This window comes from Scatophagus argus, chromosome 1 (genome assembly GCF_020382885.2).
Source record: "Scatophagus argus isolate fScaArg1 chromosome 1, fScaArg1.pri, whole genome shotgun sequence".
NCBI lineage: Eukaryota > Metazoa > Chordata > Actinopteri > Scatophagidae > Scatophagus > Scatophagus argus.
The window spans coordinates 215,481-234,364 of record NC_058493.1 but is presented as its reverse complement, the minus strand read 5'-3'; the positions used below and the strand labels follow the sequence as shown (position 1 = coordinate 234,364).

The window sequence follows — 18,884 nt, the reverse complement described above, 5'->3', positions numbered from 1 at the left end:
TGAGACTGAGGAATAAACATGTGACACACTAAGCAGGAGAGAGCAGGAGAGTGAGAGGGTGACAGATAAACCATCAGTAATAAACAGGCTAAGCTAGCTAGCGGAGTTTAAGGAACGCTAAACGATTATAAGATTAGTGTGAAAATTGCTTTAGTGAGTGATTAAGTGTTTGCCTCGAACAGGTGTTCAAAGTGAAAATATGAAAGATAGTAGAACAACTTAAGCGAGGTTAAACTCGAGAGCAGTACAGAGCTGGTAGTAACACCAGTAACACATAACAACAGAAAGTGAAGTAGTACGCTTAGTAGTAGCAGTGCTTGCAAGCGCAAAAAAAACACACATTTGCTTTCTCTGCACACCAAATATGCACACCAAATTTTTACCTTGAATTTGCATGATTGCACCTTGAATACATCTTATTCCAGCAAATTGATTGGCGTTTCATGAGACACCAAAATTGGCAGTGTAGTTTTATCATTTTCAATGGATAGTCTGGAGCTGTCATTGGAATTATGGGTGTCTGTCCTGAGAATCGTACAGTCTTGACAAATTTACCACACATAGGATGGTGAGAAGCATAATTTGTACTGAGAGATGTGTAAGCTACTCCGGTTTTAATTAGCATTAGTGTCGGTCTGCCTTCCACTTGAACCTGTAGCACCCATGATTTGGTCCCACCCATGGAATCATTGGGCCCCTTTGTTTAAGTTGAGATGAATGACCTGCAATTCCTTGCTCGCTCAGCCCTTTCAGAGACCAGCCATGGATTTGTTGGACAATTTTGGCTATTGTGTCTAGGTCTCAGCAAACACCAGGCGGCCTTTCATTGAGGGACACCCTCGTTGACCCCCTCTGCATGACCGTGCAGATGTTCCCCTCATGGGTGGAGCATGTTGTACTCTTGGCTGCTGAGTGCAGACATTGATGGCCAAAGGAGTCTGAGCAGGAGGTGCAAGTGGTTGTGTAACAGGTGTCACCACATCTGTGTTATCATTCATAACTTGGACCTTCTTCTGATTTTTATTTGTCAGTTCACCCAGTTCTAATTGAGCAACTTTTCTTCAAACATCTCTCTCTTGCTTCTTCGATCTCTGCTCATCCCTGATATATTTTTCTATAGCATGTATCTCATGATCACAGAATTCTCTGTGAGACTTGGATATTAGTCCCACAGCATCCTGCTATCTGCTTTTCACTGGGGCAGGCATAGGCATTTTGTGCATAGGACTGACGTGCTTTTGTTGTAGTGAAGATATATGCTGGGCTCATCTCACAGTCAAGGAAGGATCCAAATTATTTTTGCTTCTTTAAGGATGGTTGTCCTGAACTGACTTCATTGTTGACACTTTATTATTTAGGTTACCCTTTGAGGATTACTAATTATCTTGACATATTTTGGTGTAGCGCACTAGAATCATTATTTTATGTTTCAGGTTTATTTTTATTTCATTGTGCTCACTTCAGTTAATATGACCCCCAAAAAACTGCTATTTTGTGATTTTGGTTGTTGCCTTCATGAGATCAGGATCAGCAGTATTATTTTTGCCTTAATTTTCATTATTTTGCTGAGAGAAAGTATTGTACTGGTGATGCGCCTTTAAGAGCAGTGTTGTTGTTTGATACGTGGCTGAGAACATGTGTTGCTGTAGCCTGCTGAGGGCATGTTGCAATAAAGTAGGAAAAATGAAGATGGATGCGTGTTTTGTCATATGTTTTGGAGGTCCAACATTGGCATTCTTGATACAGTTTCCCATAGTCTTGTTCTCAGGTGGCTCCATGAAATTCACTGTCAATAGATTTCTTTTACTTAATAACCCTTAACATTTTCCTAATTTTAACAGGCAAGATAACCCTCACAGAACTCTCTTACACTGCTCTCCTGTCAGCTCTATATTAGAATATCTGTCACCAACTCCTGCAGTTTGTAATCTCCTTAACCCTCTTCATCTGGAGTTTCCTCATGCGACGATGACATACTGATAAAGGGACACATCATTGTGCATTGATGACAGTATTAGGACACAAACAACAAAACAACCTATATGTTTGCATTTCCACCACAATGAAATCAAGTTTTCTTTTGTTTAAACAAGAACGTTTTCCAACCACCTGTAATCAAAACTTTGAACCATTAGCATTTGTCTTCATCCTAACTGAATTTTACTTTTACTGATTTTCTTTAAAAAATATTTTAAATATTAGTTAATCACACACATCATCAATAGGAGGTGAAAGGCTATGTGATAAAAGGTAGAATTTAATTTTCTCAAATTAGTTAATGGGGAGTGGTTACTTTTACTCATACACATAACTTGATGTCTTTGCATCTATAATGATAAGTTTACAACTTCATTCTTTTGCCTGCCCCCAGAAGTTTCATATTTTCACATGCAGTTAATGTCTAAAAACAAACATACAGAATAGGTTTAACCTAGACAGCTGACATTAGGATTGTAGGAGTGTTTGTTGTGGTCCACTGCTTCTATACCAGAGTTATGAACAAGAACTTTTTCAGGGTCTCTGCCAAAAATACAGGAAGACTTATTTGTTTAGAAAGTAACTGATAGTACACTGATAGTAGAGTATAAAATTGTAATTAAAGTTAGATAGATAGATAGATAGATAGATAGATAGATAGATACTTTATTGATCCTGAGGGAAATTCAAGCATCCAGTAGCACATTACGGCAGTATAGGTTAGTCAAAAAAGTAAACCAACAAACAAGGCCTAACTGTTAGTAGGAAAACCGGACTAAACATATACTAAATAAACTAACATATGCTACATAAAGTACAGTAGAGTGCAAAGAAAGCCAGTCAGCCAGAATGACTGTGTGTATTAAAACAGGAGACTAAAACCAACAGTTAAACAGATGTAAACAGATTACTACCCAAAAATGAGTTATAAAGAGCAGGTTAATTGTGCAAAAACATAGAAGATAAGGTGCATAGTGGAGTAACTGTCCTCAGATTTTACGCCAGATGTGACTCAGGCACAGACTGTTGCTGGTATCGTGACCCCTGAACACTTAGAGATGTGTTGCAGAGTCTAATGGCCAAAGGGACAAACGAGTTCCTGAGTCTGTTTGTGGAGCAGGTCAGAGACAGCAGCCTGGTGCTGAACACACTCCTCTGACTGATCAGAGTCCTGTGCAGAGGGTGGGAGGTGTTGTCCAGGATGGACAGGATCTTATCCAGGGTCCTGTTTTTTTGCTACTGACACTACAGAGTCCAGCTTTGTGCAAAGTTACCTCCGTAACTGCCACAGTAACTTAAGCTATACTACTGCCACCGTGTTACCCAATACAAATGACTCCACACACTCAAGTTGCTGCTAATGATTGCTAATAACACTGTTTCCTTCTCCATAGATATGTTTAATGCCTGGATGTTATTGTTTCCCCTGCTGTTAGGTAAGTTAAAGCTTCCTCCAGACATTTAGAACTAATTTAGATATATTTGCATTAACTAATATAAACCTGTCACTCTCACAACACCTGCAGGGACAAGTTCATTCATGATCCACAACACCCAGCACAGCTTGTGTCTGGAAGATTCAGCAGCTACAGGTGAAGTCCTGCTGAAGAAGTGTAACTTGGAGTCAGAGTCTCAGCAGTGGATGTGGATCAGTCAGGGCATGCTGATGTGTGTTGCATCATCCAGATGTTTGTCAGCCATGCAGAGAGAGCCTCTCCAGACCCAGGCCTGTTGGGGCCCAAAAGTGGAGGCTGCAGCACTAATGTGGGATTGTGACAACAACAGACTGATCAGCAGAAACACATCTATGCTGCTGTCAATAGATGGTCAGCAACTGGTTTTCACACATGAGAGCAAACACTCAAAGTGGAGATCTCTGGATGAGGGGGACATCTGCCAGGAAAAACTGAGTAAGTCAGTGAGGATTGCAGAAAGAGGTTATCATCTGGACTGTTTGTGTAGACAGGCAACCAGAGTACAATAAAAAAAAATATAACACTTATAATTTTTAATTTAAGCACAAATTTGTTAAAATCTGTATTAGCAACCTTTGATGTGTTATCTTGACTTTTATTGGTTGTTTGTTTCAACCAATAAATGTAAGTCAAACTTTCACTCTCTCACTCTCATTTTTGGTTCTCTACCACTCCTGCTCCTACTCAACTCCTGAGGGTAATATTTGGCTCTTTAGCTGCTAAATGCCTGCTGCAGTGTCAACGAATTCTATGAGAGCAGTAAGCGTGAACCAACTTAACAATGACTTTTGATTTTTTTTTAATTTCACTAGTAAAAATAAAATTTTCAAAGTGTGGAACTGAAGCTGTTGTGATAAGAGCAATAGAATATGCATGTGTGTTCCTTATTTGCAAGTCAAGTCAAGTCAAGTCAACTTTATTTGTATAGCCCATTTTTACAGGCAGTTTGTCTCAAAGGGCTTAACATAACATCAGCAACATCCTCTGCCCTTCGACCCTCACATCGACTAAGGAAAAACTCCCAGAAAAACCTTTAGCAGGAAAAAATGGAAGAAACCTCAGGGTGAGCAACAGAGGAGGGATCCCTCACCCAGGACGGGCAGACGTGCAATGGATGTTGTACAGGCAGGAAAGCAGTTAACAACATGAAAATGACATTACTAAAAAGACACGTAAAACAAAATCTTAACTATTTAGTTTCACTTTTGCCACCACCTCAATATGATTTTCACAAGACTGAAATTATAATAATGAAATTATAATGAACTGCTGTAACATTCATGTATTTTTTTGTGCTGTTCAAAATCACTATCCTATCAGTTCAATTTTGGCCCGCAGGGAGAACCACCCCATGACAGGCAGATGTCAACAGTAGACATTGGGTTGGTCATAGAGCCGTCTACAGTTCAACTTGAAGATCTGGATGGAGAGATACCTGCAGAAAGATATATATATAGAGAGAGAGAGAAAGGGAGGGAGAGACACAAAACTACGAGGAGAACTGGACACACAGTTAGTGACATAAAATAATGAATTGTATGTTAATCTGATGAGGGGAGAGGATAGAAGAGGAAAAGGAGGAGGGGGAACTGCTTGGTGGATCATGTTTGTGTCCCCTGGCAGCATAGACCCAGCCCTACACACTTTATTTGGGGCTAACTATATGCTTTACTAAACAGAAAGGTTTTAAGTTTAGTCTTAAAAGTGGAGGTGGTGTCTGCCTGTCGAACACAGATTAGCCACTGGTTCCACAGCAGGGGTGCCTGATGGCTAAAGGCTCGTCCTCCCGTTCTACTTTTGTGAATTCTGGGAACTGCAAGTAAACCTGCACTCTGTGATCTGAGTGATCTATTGGGGGTATATAGGACTATTATATCCTGCAGGTATGATGGGGCTAGTCCATTTAGGGCCTTATATGTAAGTAGGAGAATTTTAAAGTCTATTCTGAATTTTACCGGAAGCCAGTGGAGAGAAGCTAAGATGGGGGAGATATGATCCCTTTTGCTGATTCCTGTTAAAACTCTGGCTGCTGCATTCTGGATCAGCTTCAGGCTATTAACAGAGTAATTTGGACATCCTGACAATAGTGAGTTGCAGTAGTCCAGCCTAGAAGTAACGAAAGCATGGACAAGTTTTTCAGCATCACTTTGCGAGAGGACGCTCCTAATCTTAGCAATATTACGGAGGTGAAAGAAGGCGGTCTTAGAGATCTGTTTAATGTGATGGATAAATCACACGTCCTGATCGAAGATAACGCCGAGGTTCCTCGCAGGAGTACTGGGGGCCAACGTAATACCGTCCAGAGAGACAATATTATCAGCTATTCTAGTTCTAAGATGTTTGGGGCCTAGAACAATGACCTCAGTTTTGTCTGAGTTTAATAATAAAAAATTGGAGGTCATCTAGTACTTTATGTCCTTAAGACATGCCTGGAGTCTGGCTAACAGCTCTGTTTCTTCAGGCTTTAAGGATAAGTACAGCTGAGTGTCATCAGCATAACAATGAAAGTTTATGCCATGTTTCTGGATAATATTTCCTAGAGGGAGCATGTATAAGGTGAACAGGATCGGCCCAAGCACTGAACCTTGTGGAACACCGAGGCTAACCCTTATTTATGAAGAGGAAACATTATTAACGTGAACAAAGTGAAATCTGTCTGTTAAATATGATTTGAACCAGCGTAGCGCAGTCCCTGTGATTCTAGTCTCATGTTCTAATCTGTGTAATAAAATCCTGTGATCTACAGTGTCGAAAGCAGCACTGAGATCCAGTAAAACGAGTATGGAGACAAGCCCGCGGTCTGATGCCATGAGGAGGTCATTTGTGACTTTAACCAGTGCTGTTTCTGTGCTGTGATGGGCTCTGAAACCAGACTGAAACATTTCAAAGACTGTTCCTGTGTAGGTGATCAATTAACTGATTTGCAACCACTCTTTCAAGTATTTTAGATAAAAACGGGAGGTTGGATATCAGCCTATAGTTTGCTAAGATGTCTGGGTCAAGTGAAGGTTTTTTAAGTAAAGGTCTAATGACAACGCCTGTGGTACATAACCTGTTGTTAAAGATAAGTTGATCTGATCTAAGCAGGAAACGCCAATCAAGGGAAAGACGTCCTTGAGGAGCTTAGTTGGGATGGGGTCTAAGAGACATGTAGTTGGGTTAGATTTGCTAATGCTGGAGGTCTCGGGGAGGTCTATGGGCAGGAACCTGTCCAGAGATGGAGTAGGATTAAAAGAGATTTCTAGAGATGGCACTATATCGGCTATTCTGGGAAGATTTTTATTGATTTTTTCTTTAATGTTATTGATTTTATTGGTGAAGAAACTCATGAAGAGCTGCAGGAATACAAGGCTCAACAGAGCTGTGACTCTTGGTCAGCCTGGCTACAGTGTTAAAGAGAAAATGTGGGTTGTTCTTGTTTTTCTCTATTAATGTTGAATAACAGGCAGTTCTGGCTTCACGAAGGGCCTTTTTGTAAGGCCAATAGACTGTCTTTCCAGGCTCTCTGGGATTCAGCTGATTTGGAGGAGTACCACTTCCTCTCCATCCGTCTTGATGTTTGTTTAAGTGTTCGTATATTTGAATATACCGTATATTTGCACTATACCGCACTACCTCATCTAAAATAGACCTTGCCTGTTTATTTTAGATTTTATCTTAGTATTTACACTAATGTTTGTGACTGTTTACTTTATGTCTTGACTGTTTATTTTATGTCTTTTTTCTACTACCTATTTATATTTTTCTTTTTTTTGCTTTGTTTTTTTTTTTTACCTCAGAGTGTTTACTTTTATTATATTGCCTGTTTGCACCGAGGGTCCAAGAGGATTGAAATTTCATCTGTGCTGTATGTCATGCATGTATAGCATATTTGACAATGAGGTTGATTTAACAAACGATCACTGAACTGACTTCCTTCAGGGTCCAGGAGGGAGTCCAAAGATCTTGAGGAGTTTGAGGCTGCAGGGGAGCAGACAGGCAAAATGGCAGCCTTGACAAAGGAACAGAGAGAGTACCTACAATGGTACTATCGCACAGAGGACCGTAAGTGTTGCTCATAAAATACTTAACCCGAATTAAAGTGTAGTGTGTGAGAAATCACTACAGGCTCCAGACTGTTCCAAATGTTGCAGCTCCTGTATTGGCTGGTACTAATAAAAGACCCTCTTCTCCTGTTAGCCACCTGTCAGATAGGAATTGTTTGAAGGTTCCACTGATGACTTAGCCTCAAAGATACATTTCTGACCTGTTAGGTACCTGTGAGGTTGAACACAGTGTCAGCTCCTCAGAGAGGCCACTGATGAGTATCTGAAATAGATACTCTCACTGACTGTTCCAGTTTTTTACATTTTTAAAGCTGTTGTCACAACTAGTCCTTACAAGTTAGACCTGCAAGATATAAGGAAAATCTGTGATGTGCAATAACACTGTTCAATATTATAATGACAATATGACTTATGTTAAGTAAACAAATATTGATGTTGCACATATTGGTTCTTCTTTCACATCTATCTATCACAATAACAATAAAAATGATGCTGTCTCGTTAGCACTTCACACAGCCCTGACTCACCTGCAACATCCTAACACCTATGTTAGGATGTTATTTGTGGACTTCAGCTCAGCCTTCAACACTGTTCCTCCAGAGAAGGATGTTGCCCAAAATAAGGACTATACAGGACTTTCCCTCTCACCCTCTCCACAATGTGCTGATCAGCTACAGGAGCTCGTTCAGTAAGAGACTCTTACTCCCACAGTGCACCACAGAGCAACACAGGCAATTTTTTCTACCTGTTGCCATCAAACTTTTGAACTCTGTACTGTAACGGACACACGGACATACATTTCCCTGGAAATGTATGTGTAGATATATGTAAAAATACAGATATTTTTATATTTTATAATTTGGCCTGACTGACTGTATCACAGTCTAGAGACTACAGACTACATCAACTTCTGTGTGGAGAACAATTTCCCATCCAGAGGGTACGGTGTTTCTTCAAAAAGCCCTGGGTGACCCCTGAGCTTAAAGCTCTGCTGAACCAGAAGAGGGCTTTCATTAGAGAGGTCAGTGTGAACTCAACTCAAGTACTCAATTGGGCAGGCCAAGAACAGCTATAGGAAGAAGCTGGAGGAGCAGCTAAAGCAGAACAACACACGAGATGTGTGGAGGGGCCTAAAGACCATCTAAGGACATGGAGCCAGAGGGACAGCTGAAGGCAACCAGTGCTGGGCAAGTGAATTAAGTCTGTTTTTCAACAGATTTAATTCCAACCTCACCCCCTCTGCCAACCTTCCTCTCCCCACTTCACGCATCTCCAGGCCAGCAGACACTACTACCACCACCACCACCAACATTGGACCAGGTGAGGAGAAAATTGAGGCGGCTGAAGAGCAGAAAAGCTGCAGGACCATACAGGAACAACCCCAGACTGTTTAGGGATTTAGAGACTGTTTAGGGATCTGAGCAACCTGAGCCTCAGTCTGGAGACGTCCCCGTCCTGTGGAAGACCTCCTGTGTGATTCCAGTTCCTAAGACTGCACACCCCAAGGGGCCAAACCACAACAGGCTTGTTGCCTTGACTTCCCACCTGATGAAGACCATAGAGAGGCTCATCCTCAGCCACCTTCGCTCTGTGGCAAGCACAGTGATGGACATGCTTCAGTTTGCCTACAGGCCAAACATGGGGGTGGATGACGCTGTCATCTAACTGCTGCAGCGGGTGCTGACTCACCTGGAGAGAGCTGGGAACGCTGTGAGAATCATGTTTTTTTGACTTCTCAAGCACATTCAACAAAATTCAACTGGTGCTGCTGAGAGGGAAGAGGGGAGCTGGAGAGAGCAGGAGTGGATGGACATTTGTCTGCTTGGATCATCGACTACCTCACCAACAGGCCACAGTATGTGAGACTGCTTAACTGTGTGTCTGAAGTGGTGGTCTGCAGCATGGGGGGAGGCTCAAGGAATGGTGCTCTCACCTTTCCTCTTCACGCTTTACACTTCGGACTTTACCTACGTGAGCAGATGTCACCTCCAGAAGTTCTCTGACGATTCAGCCATTGTTGGCTGTGTGTCTGAGAGAAATGAGACGGAGCACAGGTCAGTCATCATGGACTTTGTGGACTGGTGTGAGCGCAACCACCTATGTTAAACACCAGTAAAACGAAGGAGACGGTGATTAATTTCCGGAGAAAAACACTACCACATATACTGGTGAACATCCAGGGCTCGGACATTGAGATGGTGGGCAGTTTTAAGTATCTGGGTGTCTACCTCAACCATAAATTTGACTGGTCACATAACACCGATGCCCTGCACAAGAAGGGCCAAAGTTGCCTCCACCTTCTGAGGAGACTGAGTCAGTCTAGAGATAACATGCAGACTCTTTCTCACTCCTTTGGACTGTGCAGGCTCCTGCTACAGACATTTTATGACTGTGATAGCCTCTGCTATTCACTACCCTGTGGTCTGTTAGGGAACAGGCAGCAATGACCGGGATAGGAAGAGACTGAACAGCCAGTTCTATTCTGGGCTGTCCATAGGACTCTGTCGAGGAGGTGGGTGATAATAAATTGTTAATTTATTATGTCTACATTTTTTGTAACTGTTCAAGTGAATTTCCCCACTGCGGGATCAATAAAGTTCATCTTATCTTAATTTCTTTCTCCGTCCCGTGTTTAAATATGCACTCAAGTTTTCCTGGTATAATATATATATATATATTCTCATCAAAAGCAGTACATTTTAGCAGTCCATTTTCCTTTCCATTTTTAAGTTGTTTCATCGTCCAGTGCCATACATGATCTGTCATCTGTCAGATAACAACAAATAACAACAGCCAGTTAAACAATAACAGAATTAATTAAAGAAAGCAATTATCTCAAGGAAATTCAATCGAATGCAACTGGACTTAGTTATTTGTCTTTGAAGACGTTTCACCTCTCATCCAAGAGGCTTCATCAGTTCATGCTCGCTTGACTAGGCTGGGACTAGTTCAACTAGCTAGTGTGGGGATCCAGGTATTTAACCTCTGTGGAGGCATTCACATGGCCAGTGGTGTCATAGGCTCGTTTAGTGCCCCATTGTGCCAAACGAATATTCACAGGCCTAAAGAAAGCAATATTAATTGACAGATGTCAAAACTTTCCCCAAAATGGCACCGAGGACGGACACCCTGGTGTTTTGGTGCGCTCTGTTTTATCTGTTTTTGTGTAAATATTGTGTCCGCATGCTCTTACACCAGAGAAGAGCTCATGAACATCAGATATTCCACATCCACTGATTTATCTCCAGTTTTTTTTAGCATCTGCTATGGATTTACTCCATATTTTAGTCAAAAAAGTGAGCCGCTGATGCAGAGGAAAGCGAGCAGCATTAAATGAATTATGACTCAATTCTAGCAGCCACTAGGCTGCACAGTTTATCCCATTTATATTCTGGTACAGCAAGCAACACATACAATAAACCAACAAACAATAAAGAAAGATACTTGACAGTTGGACATCTTTGCGTCCTATTTAAACTTTTTAGATTCTCAAATCATACCGTCTCACCATCTTTCTATTTTGGTATATATAGGCTTCCCGGTATACAACACTAATTGTCCTAATTCAATTTCTACCCAGGTACTCCAGCTTCTATGGGAACGAGTACTCTGATCAAAACAACATCTGATTTCGTCCAACGTGTATGTAATGTAGAAAAGCCCAATTGGAAAGTTTATCTGCCACCTACAAGTGTTGATAATAGACCTGAGTGCTGGAGTGGACAGTGTAGTTCTCCTAAAATGTTGGTGGTGTGCCACCACTCTGCCCACTTAAGTACAGCAATAGGAGGAGTTTTAATCAAATCTGTTCTTTGTCTGAGTGATACCACCTGCTCGGTCCATTCGTTTTGTTCTCTGATTATTATATTCATAGGTTTCAGAGGTGTCTGTTTTGGAGGTTGGCAGCTTGGCACACCACATGCAAGAGAGAAGCGCTATTTCACCTCCTCCTGTGATGTCTTCTCTTCTGTTCTTCAGAGCTCCCTGTCACCTAGTCAACATATGGGGATTATTCTGCCCCTTTGTGTGTGACTCACGTCTGACCCAGCCGGGTCGCTGTTTGCTGCCTGGAGGTCCTGGTGGACCTCAAAGAGGAACCGCTGCGATTCCTCCGCTGCTGTACACTGGCTCCAGTGGTACCAGGTGTCTTCTTTACCCTTCAGTCAGACTGCATGCGAGGTTCTCTCCACCACCTGAAACGGTCCAGTCCCACTCGACTCCGACCACTTGCATTTGATCACCCGCAACGGGACCCAATTCACCTCTGGCAACGAAGTCTTGTGCGCCCCCTCATGTCGGCCCGTGAACTGTTTGACAAAAGCTGAACTGAGAGCCTGCAGTTCTTTAAAATATGCTCTTGTAGTCAGGTTTTGTTTGTCCTCACCAATCCCAATTAACTTTGTCATGGGACCTGGAAAAGCTCTCCCTGTTCTCAGCTCATGAGGAGAGAACCCTGCGCTCTGGTTAGTGGAGCTTCGAATGGACATGAGCGCAAGGGGTAGGTCATCTAGCCAGGTCAGGTTAGTCTGTGCACATATTTTTGCCAATTTGTGCTTAACTTGTTTGATTCATTCTTTCAAACATGCCCTGTGATTGCGGGTGGTAAACAGTGCCAAATGAGTGTTTCAACCCTAGCATTGCCTCCACCTGCTGGCGGTCTTGATTTTTGAAGTGAGTCCCATTGTCTGATCGAATTTTCTCTGGGAACCCATGTCGAGGAATATAGTGATTAATCAGAAACTTAATCACTGACTTGTTATCTTTCCTTTTTGTTGGCCACGCCTCCAGCCACCCTGTATATGCATCCACAGACATCAACATACCTGTACCCTCTGTGGTTATCATATCTATGTAATCTATGATAATTTCTTTCCCTGGTCATACTTCGAGAGGATACTTACCCAGTTTGACTTTGATGGTCGGTCTGGCATTGTACTTGGCGCAAAGTTCACATGTTCTTACCCAGTGTTTTACCATATCTTTCAAGTGAGGATGCCACCAGTTCTCCAGGTTTCTCAGCAGAGAAGCAGCCTACTCCGTGCACCTCCTCTAGCGCTGTTTTTCTCATGCCTGGGGTAGAATAAGAACGTCCATCCGTACCCCTCCACAGTCCTCCCACCTCCGTAGCTCCTTGGGCTTTCCAGAGCGTTTTCTCCTGTAGTGAGACCCCCTTTTGCAATTTTATAATGTCAGCTCTGGTTCAGCTTCTTCTGAACACATTAGTTCTAGTTTTACCTGATACCAGGCGCCATCTTTGCTGCCTGATCTGCTACATTGTTCCCTCATTTCTTCCTCGTGTTTGATGGGTTTGTTTGTTGCGGTTAGAAATCCTGCTCTCAGCCATTGCCCTAATTCTACATGTACTGCTCCTGCTGCGTAAGCTGAGTCTGTGTAGATGTTTACTTTCTTTCCTGTCCCTAGCTTTAGTGCTTCTATGACTGCTCTCACTTCTGCTTTCTGTGCTGACTGTCTCTCTGCCTTCATTGTCGTGTATAGGATGTTTGGGGATTTCAAAATCTTGCTGAGTCTCTTTTGTCTCAGTGTGGTGAGTGTGACTGTCTGTCAGTTGACGTAGGCGATTACACTGTGTGTTGTCAGCACATGCAAAGGGCGATTCATTACGAGGGGTGCGGTTTCTGAATCAGTTTCCCAACTCCTGCCGCATGTTATGTGCATTTTGGGTGTCTTTGTTCCATGTTGTCTAGCATTATGCTGATGTACATTAGCACTGTTTTTTCTCCCTCTTTTTTTCTGGAACAGAATGCCATAAACAACTGCTTCTGTTCCAAATATCAAGATAGAATGGCAGCGTGTAGTCTGGTAAGGCCAATTCAGTGGCAGTAGCCAATTTTTGTTTCAGCGTTATAAATACTACTTCCGCTTCCTGTGTCCACTCCAGAAGAGCATTCAGATTACGCATCCCTTGATCTTTAACCAGCGCACGGAGTGGTTGTGTGAGACCTGTGTAGTTGGGTATGTAATTTCTGCTGTACCCCGTGAGCCCAAGAAATGAGAGTATGTCTTTTGCGTTTTGGGTGGTGTAGGATGGATGTTCTGTGGGATGGAGACATCATTGCTTCTTTCTGGGAGATCACTCTGCCTAGGAAAGAAACCTGTTTCCTAGCTACCTGTAATTTGGCTTTACATACCTTAAACCCTTTTCAGGCTAAGTGTTGCAGAGCTGGTTGCTGCAAGACAGACAGTAGCTGTGGGCACCTTAGAGCCTGTTTGAGGACATGATTGAACAGCCCTGGTGACAGTGTGAACCCTTGTGGCAGCCTGGTGTACTGCAGCTGTCAACCCTTGTAGGTAAATGAAACAAATTTCACGGCACATTAGCCAGATCAATGCATGTAAACCATGATTGATAAGGATCCAGATTAGTCAGAGCCACATATGGATTAGGCATGGGCACCGTAGTAGTAGAAAGGATGCTATTAATGGCTCTGAGGTCATGTGCCATTCTGTACTTACCTGTCCCTTTCTTTTCTACTGGCAGGATAGGATTGTTCCACGTGGAGTGTGAGGGTTCTAGCACCCCTGCTCATAATAACCCTTCTGTTGTGTCCTGGATCCCTGTTTCTGCCTCTGGCTTGAGGGGATACTGTCTGATCCACAATGGCTGTTCTGTGTTTGTCATGAATGTAATGGGATTGCAGTCTGTTAAACCCACGTCTGTGGGACTCTGAGCCCATAGGTGGTCTGATAGGGTGGCTATCATTTCTGCAGCTAGGTGATGGTCAGTTTTTTCCTGCCCATGATGCCTAGCTATCTGTGTATTTTCTAGGATAGCCATATCAATGCAATATGTCTTAGCTGCGAGTGAGTAGTCAAGATGTGGGATCAGTCTGAGTCAGAGCACGTTTAACCACGCCTCCCAGTTCTTTTGTCTGATATTTAGGGTGTAATGCTAGTGAGATGTGAGGAACCACCTCTTCTGACATCATATACCAATCTAGTTGATCTGCTGTGAGCATGCCCACTGCTGCAACTCCCTCTGGAGCCACATATATGTTGGTGAAGTGTATTTGCCAACTTTTATGTTGCAGCTGTTCTTGGAACCCGTCTTGATACCACTCAGTTTGCAGTCTGTCATAGAAGAGGGTCACGTGGGCTGGGTCAGGAGGAGAGATGTAGGGCTCGAGCAGTGAGATCCAGAGGATGCCGTTGTGCTCAGGTGTTTCAGGTTGCAGCAGAGCCCAGCAGATGTCCACATACTGCTCCTCCACAGGCTGGAGGAGGTATTGCCCTGTGGTTCTCAGACCTGTACAGGGGAGTCTGCTGCCGTCTGGCAATGTCACTATGAGTCCGTCCGGGCTACACAGTATGGATGCCCCCAGCTTGATGAGGAGATCTCTCACAAATAGACTGACTTTATAGACAGAATCGGGTCTGCCGTGTCAATGCTGTCGTGGTCTCTCTGTGGGGTGTGTCATTGCTGGTGTGTTCCCCACTCCTCCCAGTCATCCCAGTTCACCATGAGAAACGGACCTGTAGGTGCTGCTTGGTGATTGGGGGCCTGTGTCAGGCCTGGGCGTGGTAGATCGCCTTTGACCTCGGCCCCGCCCTTGTGGCGGTATACTGGGATACTGGGTCTTTCACCCAATGTCCTGGTTGGTTGCAGTAGTAGCACACGTTTCCTCCCAGCTGTCCCCTTGGCGGTCCGCCCCTTCCCCCACGTCCTCTCGTCCATCCTCTTCCCCGATGTGTCCAGCCCCCGGAGCCTCCTCCTCTGCCGTATGGTGGGTATCTCGGGCAGCTTTTCCTATCCAGGGGGAACAGGAAACAAATCAGGATCAGTATCATTATTCTCAGCAGTAACCATTACCTTCACGGCTTCACCTTTTTCTTTTCTCTTTTTGTCATTTACCTTTGGTCTGGCCTCATTCAGTTGTAGCTTCAGTAATTGACTCTGAAGCTCTTTAATAGTGTCCCACTCCTTTTGCTGTTTGTCTTGTGCTCAAGTGAGGTGGTGCACTAAATGTTTTTCCCACACGTGAATCACACCCTGGCATGTCTGGATTTCCTTTCATGGCTTCTCTAACCTCCTCTGGAACACCCTCTAACACCACCTGTCTGTACCATTCCCTTTGCACCCCTTTTGGCCCTGGGTGGACACCTGTGTGTCCACGTGTCCATTCGTGCACATTTGTCTAGAAACTCACGTGGGTGCTTTTCAGGTGCCCCTGTAATTTTGGAATCATTGCAGCGTTGGGCAATGGATAATTTTCACTCTGCTTTGCCTCTGTCAGTGCTTACCCTAGTGAATGATGTGTTATCAGAAGAGCGTCTCGTATTAGCCTTCTCCTCAATCTCCCTCAGGTCTGCTCCCCGCATCTGGCTGCCACCAAGCGCCAGAGTCTGTTGTGCAGTGAGACTATCTAGTTTGTTTAACCACAATCCTCCGCCTTCTGCCACTGGGGGCATTTTATCAACTATCGTTTGCACATCAGCTAGTCCAAATGATTTGTATTTGACTCCCTGGCTGGTGGCAATTAAAGGGAAAATGTTCGCAGTTGAGTGTGTGTGTTATCTCAAGGTTATGAGTGTTTATGCTGCTCGTGGGGCGCTTCGTCCTCGTAGGACTCCTCGTAGGTAGGAGTGTGTGTATGATGTGTGCTATTCTATCGATGGCCTTGTCTTGGCAGTGCGCGATATTCTGACACTTCTGATTCGTTATCTGTCTGTTCTAGTACCTGCAGGTGTTCTGTGTTGAGACTGAGGCGTTATCTAACACTCCTTTGGCTGCCGAGGCAGTGGGTGTTGGATATGGTATACTTACGAAAAGATGTCCTTTCTCTATTTTCAGTGTTGGGTACCTTCCCTGAGGGGACTCACATGGTGCAGTGGGAGGAGCATAGGGTGGGGGTTGGATTGGTGCATTGGCCTCCTTCTTCTCGCTTTTCCGCTCTTCTTTCTTCTCTTTGTGTAGATGGCACCCTGCCACCAGACCGCCAACTCGGACCATTTTCTCCCCTCCTCCTCATATGCTTTCCTTTCCTTCCTGCATTTTCCTTTCTTTAATAAACTTGCTGCTTCTTTCTGCCTCCTGGCTTCTACTTTCTGTTACCTTGCCCCATAACATCTTTCCCAAGGACACTCTGTCCTTTAACTCTTTCCCTTTTGTCTCCTTTATCAATCCTTCTGTCTTCTTTTTAACTCCCTCCATTTTCTACGCTAAATTCAGCAGCCAACCGGTGTGTATGGGGTTCACCCAAACCACAAGTCTTATTCAGTGAGCAGAGCAAAACATCCAGTCAATTTGTATGGAGTTCACCCGAGCAACTGACCCTTGTAACCAATACCGGCCACTTCCATTGGCACCGTGAGGTTTCCGCAGCTGAGCCAGCTTTCGTTGACACAGTGAGGTTTCCGCTGTCTGTTTTGAACAGTTTTGTCACAACACTGTTGTAGTGCTCTGCACCGAAGACACCGCTGAATTTTATTATTTATCTATTTTATCCCCGATTACCCAGACATGTCACACGTACACACAATATCACATTTATTTAATCCTCACCTCCCAGGGACTCTAACCCAGCTGCCTTCTTGGCTCCGTCCCCTCCCCTGGAGCAAACATATCCAGACTCCTTAGTTATTGTCCTTGGTGACTTTAATAAAGGAAATCTGAGCCAAGAGCTACCCAAATACAATCAGCTAATCAAATTCCCAACCAGAGAGGAGAACACACTAGATCACTGTTACACCACAATAAGCGGAGCATATCGTGCAGTGCCCCGCGCCTCTCTTGATCTGACCACGTCATGGTCCACCTGATTCCCACATACAAACAGAGGCTGAAGCTCGCCAAACCTGTGGTGAGTACATCTAAAAAGTGGACCAGCCAGGCTGTGGAAGAGCTTCGATTCTGTTTGGATTCAATGGACTGGGATGTGTTTAGGGCTGCTACGGATAGTCTTGATGAGCATACAGACACTGTAACCTCATATATCCAGTACTGTGAGGACAGTATTGGGCCAACACGTGGGTAAGTTATAACAATGACAGGGGGCTGCCGTGGCCCAGAGGTTGGAGAAGCGGCTTGTGATTGGAGGGTCACCGATTCGATTCCCCCACCAGACGGGCAGGAAAAATTTGGGTGTGGTGGAGTGATTGATGCGAAAAAATTGCACTTAACCCCCAATATGTGTGTATGTAAAATATATATATATGATTCTTATATATATATGATTCTTAATTCTAATTCTAAACCCTGGTTCACAGCTAAACTCAGACAGCTGAGGCTAGAGAAGGAGGCTGCATTCAGAAGTGGGGATAGAGACAGTTACAAAGAGGCCAAGTACAGGTTTAGCAAGGAGGTGAGAAGTGCTAAATCACTGTGCTCTGAGAAACTTCAGCAGCAGTTCTCAGCTAATGACTCGGCCTCTGTATGGAAAGGGCTTAGGCAAATCACCATCTACAAGCCCAAAGCCCCCCACTCTACAAACGACCTGCGACTAGCCAACAGTCTGAATGAGTTCTACTGTTGCTTTGATGGACTATTTGCCGGCCCTGATTCCCCCACACACCCCATCAACACGGCCATTCACACCCCCCACACCCCTGAAGACACCCCACCAGTATCCACCTCGGACCCCTCCTCCTTCACCACAGCCGTCTTTATCCAGGAGGAGGATGTTAACAAGTTGTTCACAAGGCTCTTGGCCAAACTTGACGATAAGGTTGTTGTTGTGGGTCGAACTGCAGTCGTGGGTGTAGAGGCAGTACAGGAGGGGGCTCAGCACACAGCCCTGGGGGGCTGATGCTCAGCGTGCGGGTGGAGGAGAGGTGATGGCCAAGCCTCACAGCCTGGGGACAGTTTATAAGGAAGTCCTTAATCCAGGCACATGTGAGAGGAGGAAGGCTGAGAGTGACCAGTTTTGCAGTGAGTCTGTCCGGGATTATTGTGCTGAAAGCTGAACTGTAGTCCACAAAGAGCATCCGGACATAGTTCTGCTGCTGCTCTAGGAGGTTCAGGGCAGAGTGGAGGGCTATGGCAATGGCGTCTTCTGTGGATCTATTCGCATGATATGTGAACTGGTGAGAGTCGAAGTCTAGGGGGAGGTAGTCCTTGATGTGTTGAAGAACTAGTCTCTCAAAGCACTTCATGATTACTGGAGTGAGGGCCACTGGACGGTAATCATTCAGATTGGTGATGGGAGACTTTTTTGTTACTGTTGCTGATTTTAGGCATTGCGGGATGACTGCCTGGGCCAGGGAAAAGTTGAAGATCCTGGTAAAAGTGGGGACAAGCTGATAGGCGCATGCCCTGAGCACCTTGCCCTGCACTTTAGCTACTTCAGTAGCTCTCACAGGCCTACTTCAGTACAGACATGATCTATGCTCATGCCATGATCCACCTGCTGACCATTTGCACTGTTTACCT

At 44.2% G+C, this 18,884-nt stretch overlaps 1 protein-coding gene across 1 annotated transcript in view; it reads left to right on the top strand.

Annotated features, from left to right (window-relative positions):
* si:cabz01068815.1 (solute carrier family 51 subunit beta) overlaps positions 1–18,884 on the top strand; it is a 39,009-nt gene that overhangs the window by 18,644 nt on the left and 1,481 nt on the right. The window contains exons 2-4 of the mRNA XM_046376236.1: positions 3,372–3,413; positions 3,504–3,887; positions 7,374–7,496. Of these exons, the coding sequence (XP_046232192.1) occupies positions 3,374–3,413; positions 3,504–3,887; positions 7,374–7,496 (547 nt within the window). The 5' untranslated portion in view covers positions 3,372–3,373. The remainder of the gene's footprint in view (positions 1–3,371; positions 3,414–3,503; positions 3,888–7,373; positions 7,497–18,884) is intronic.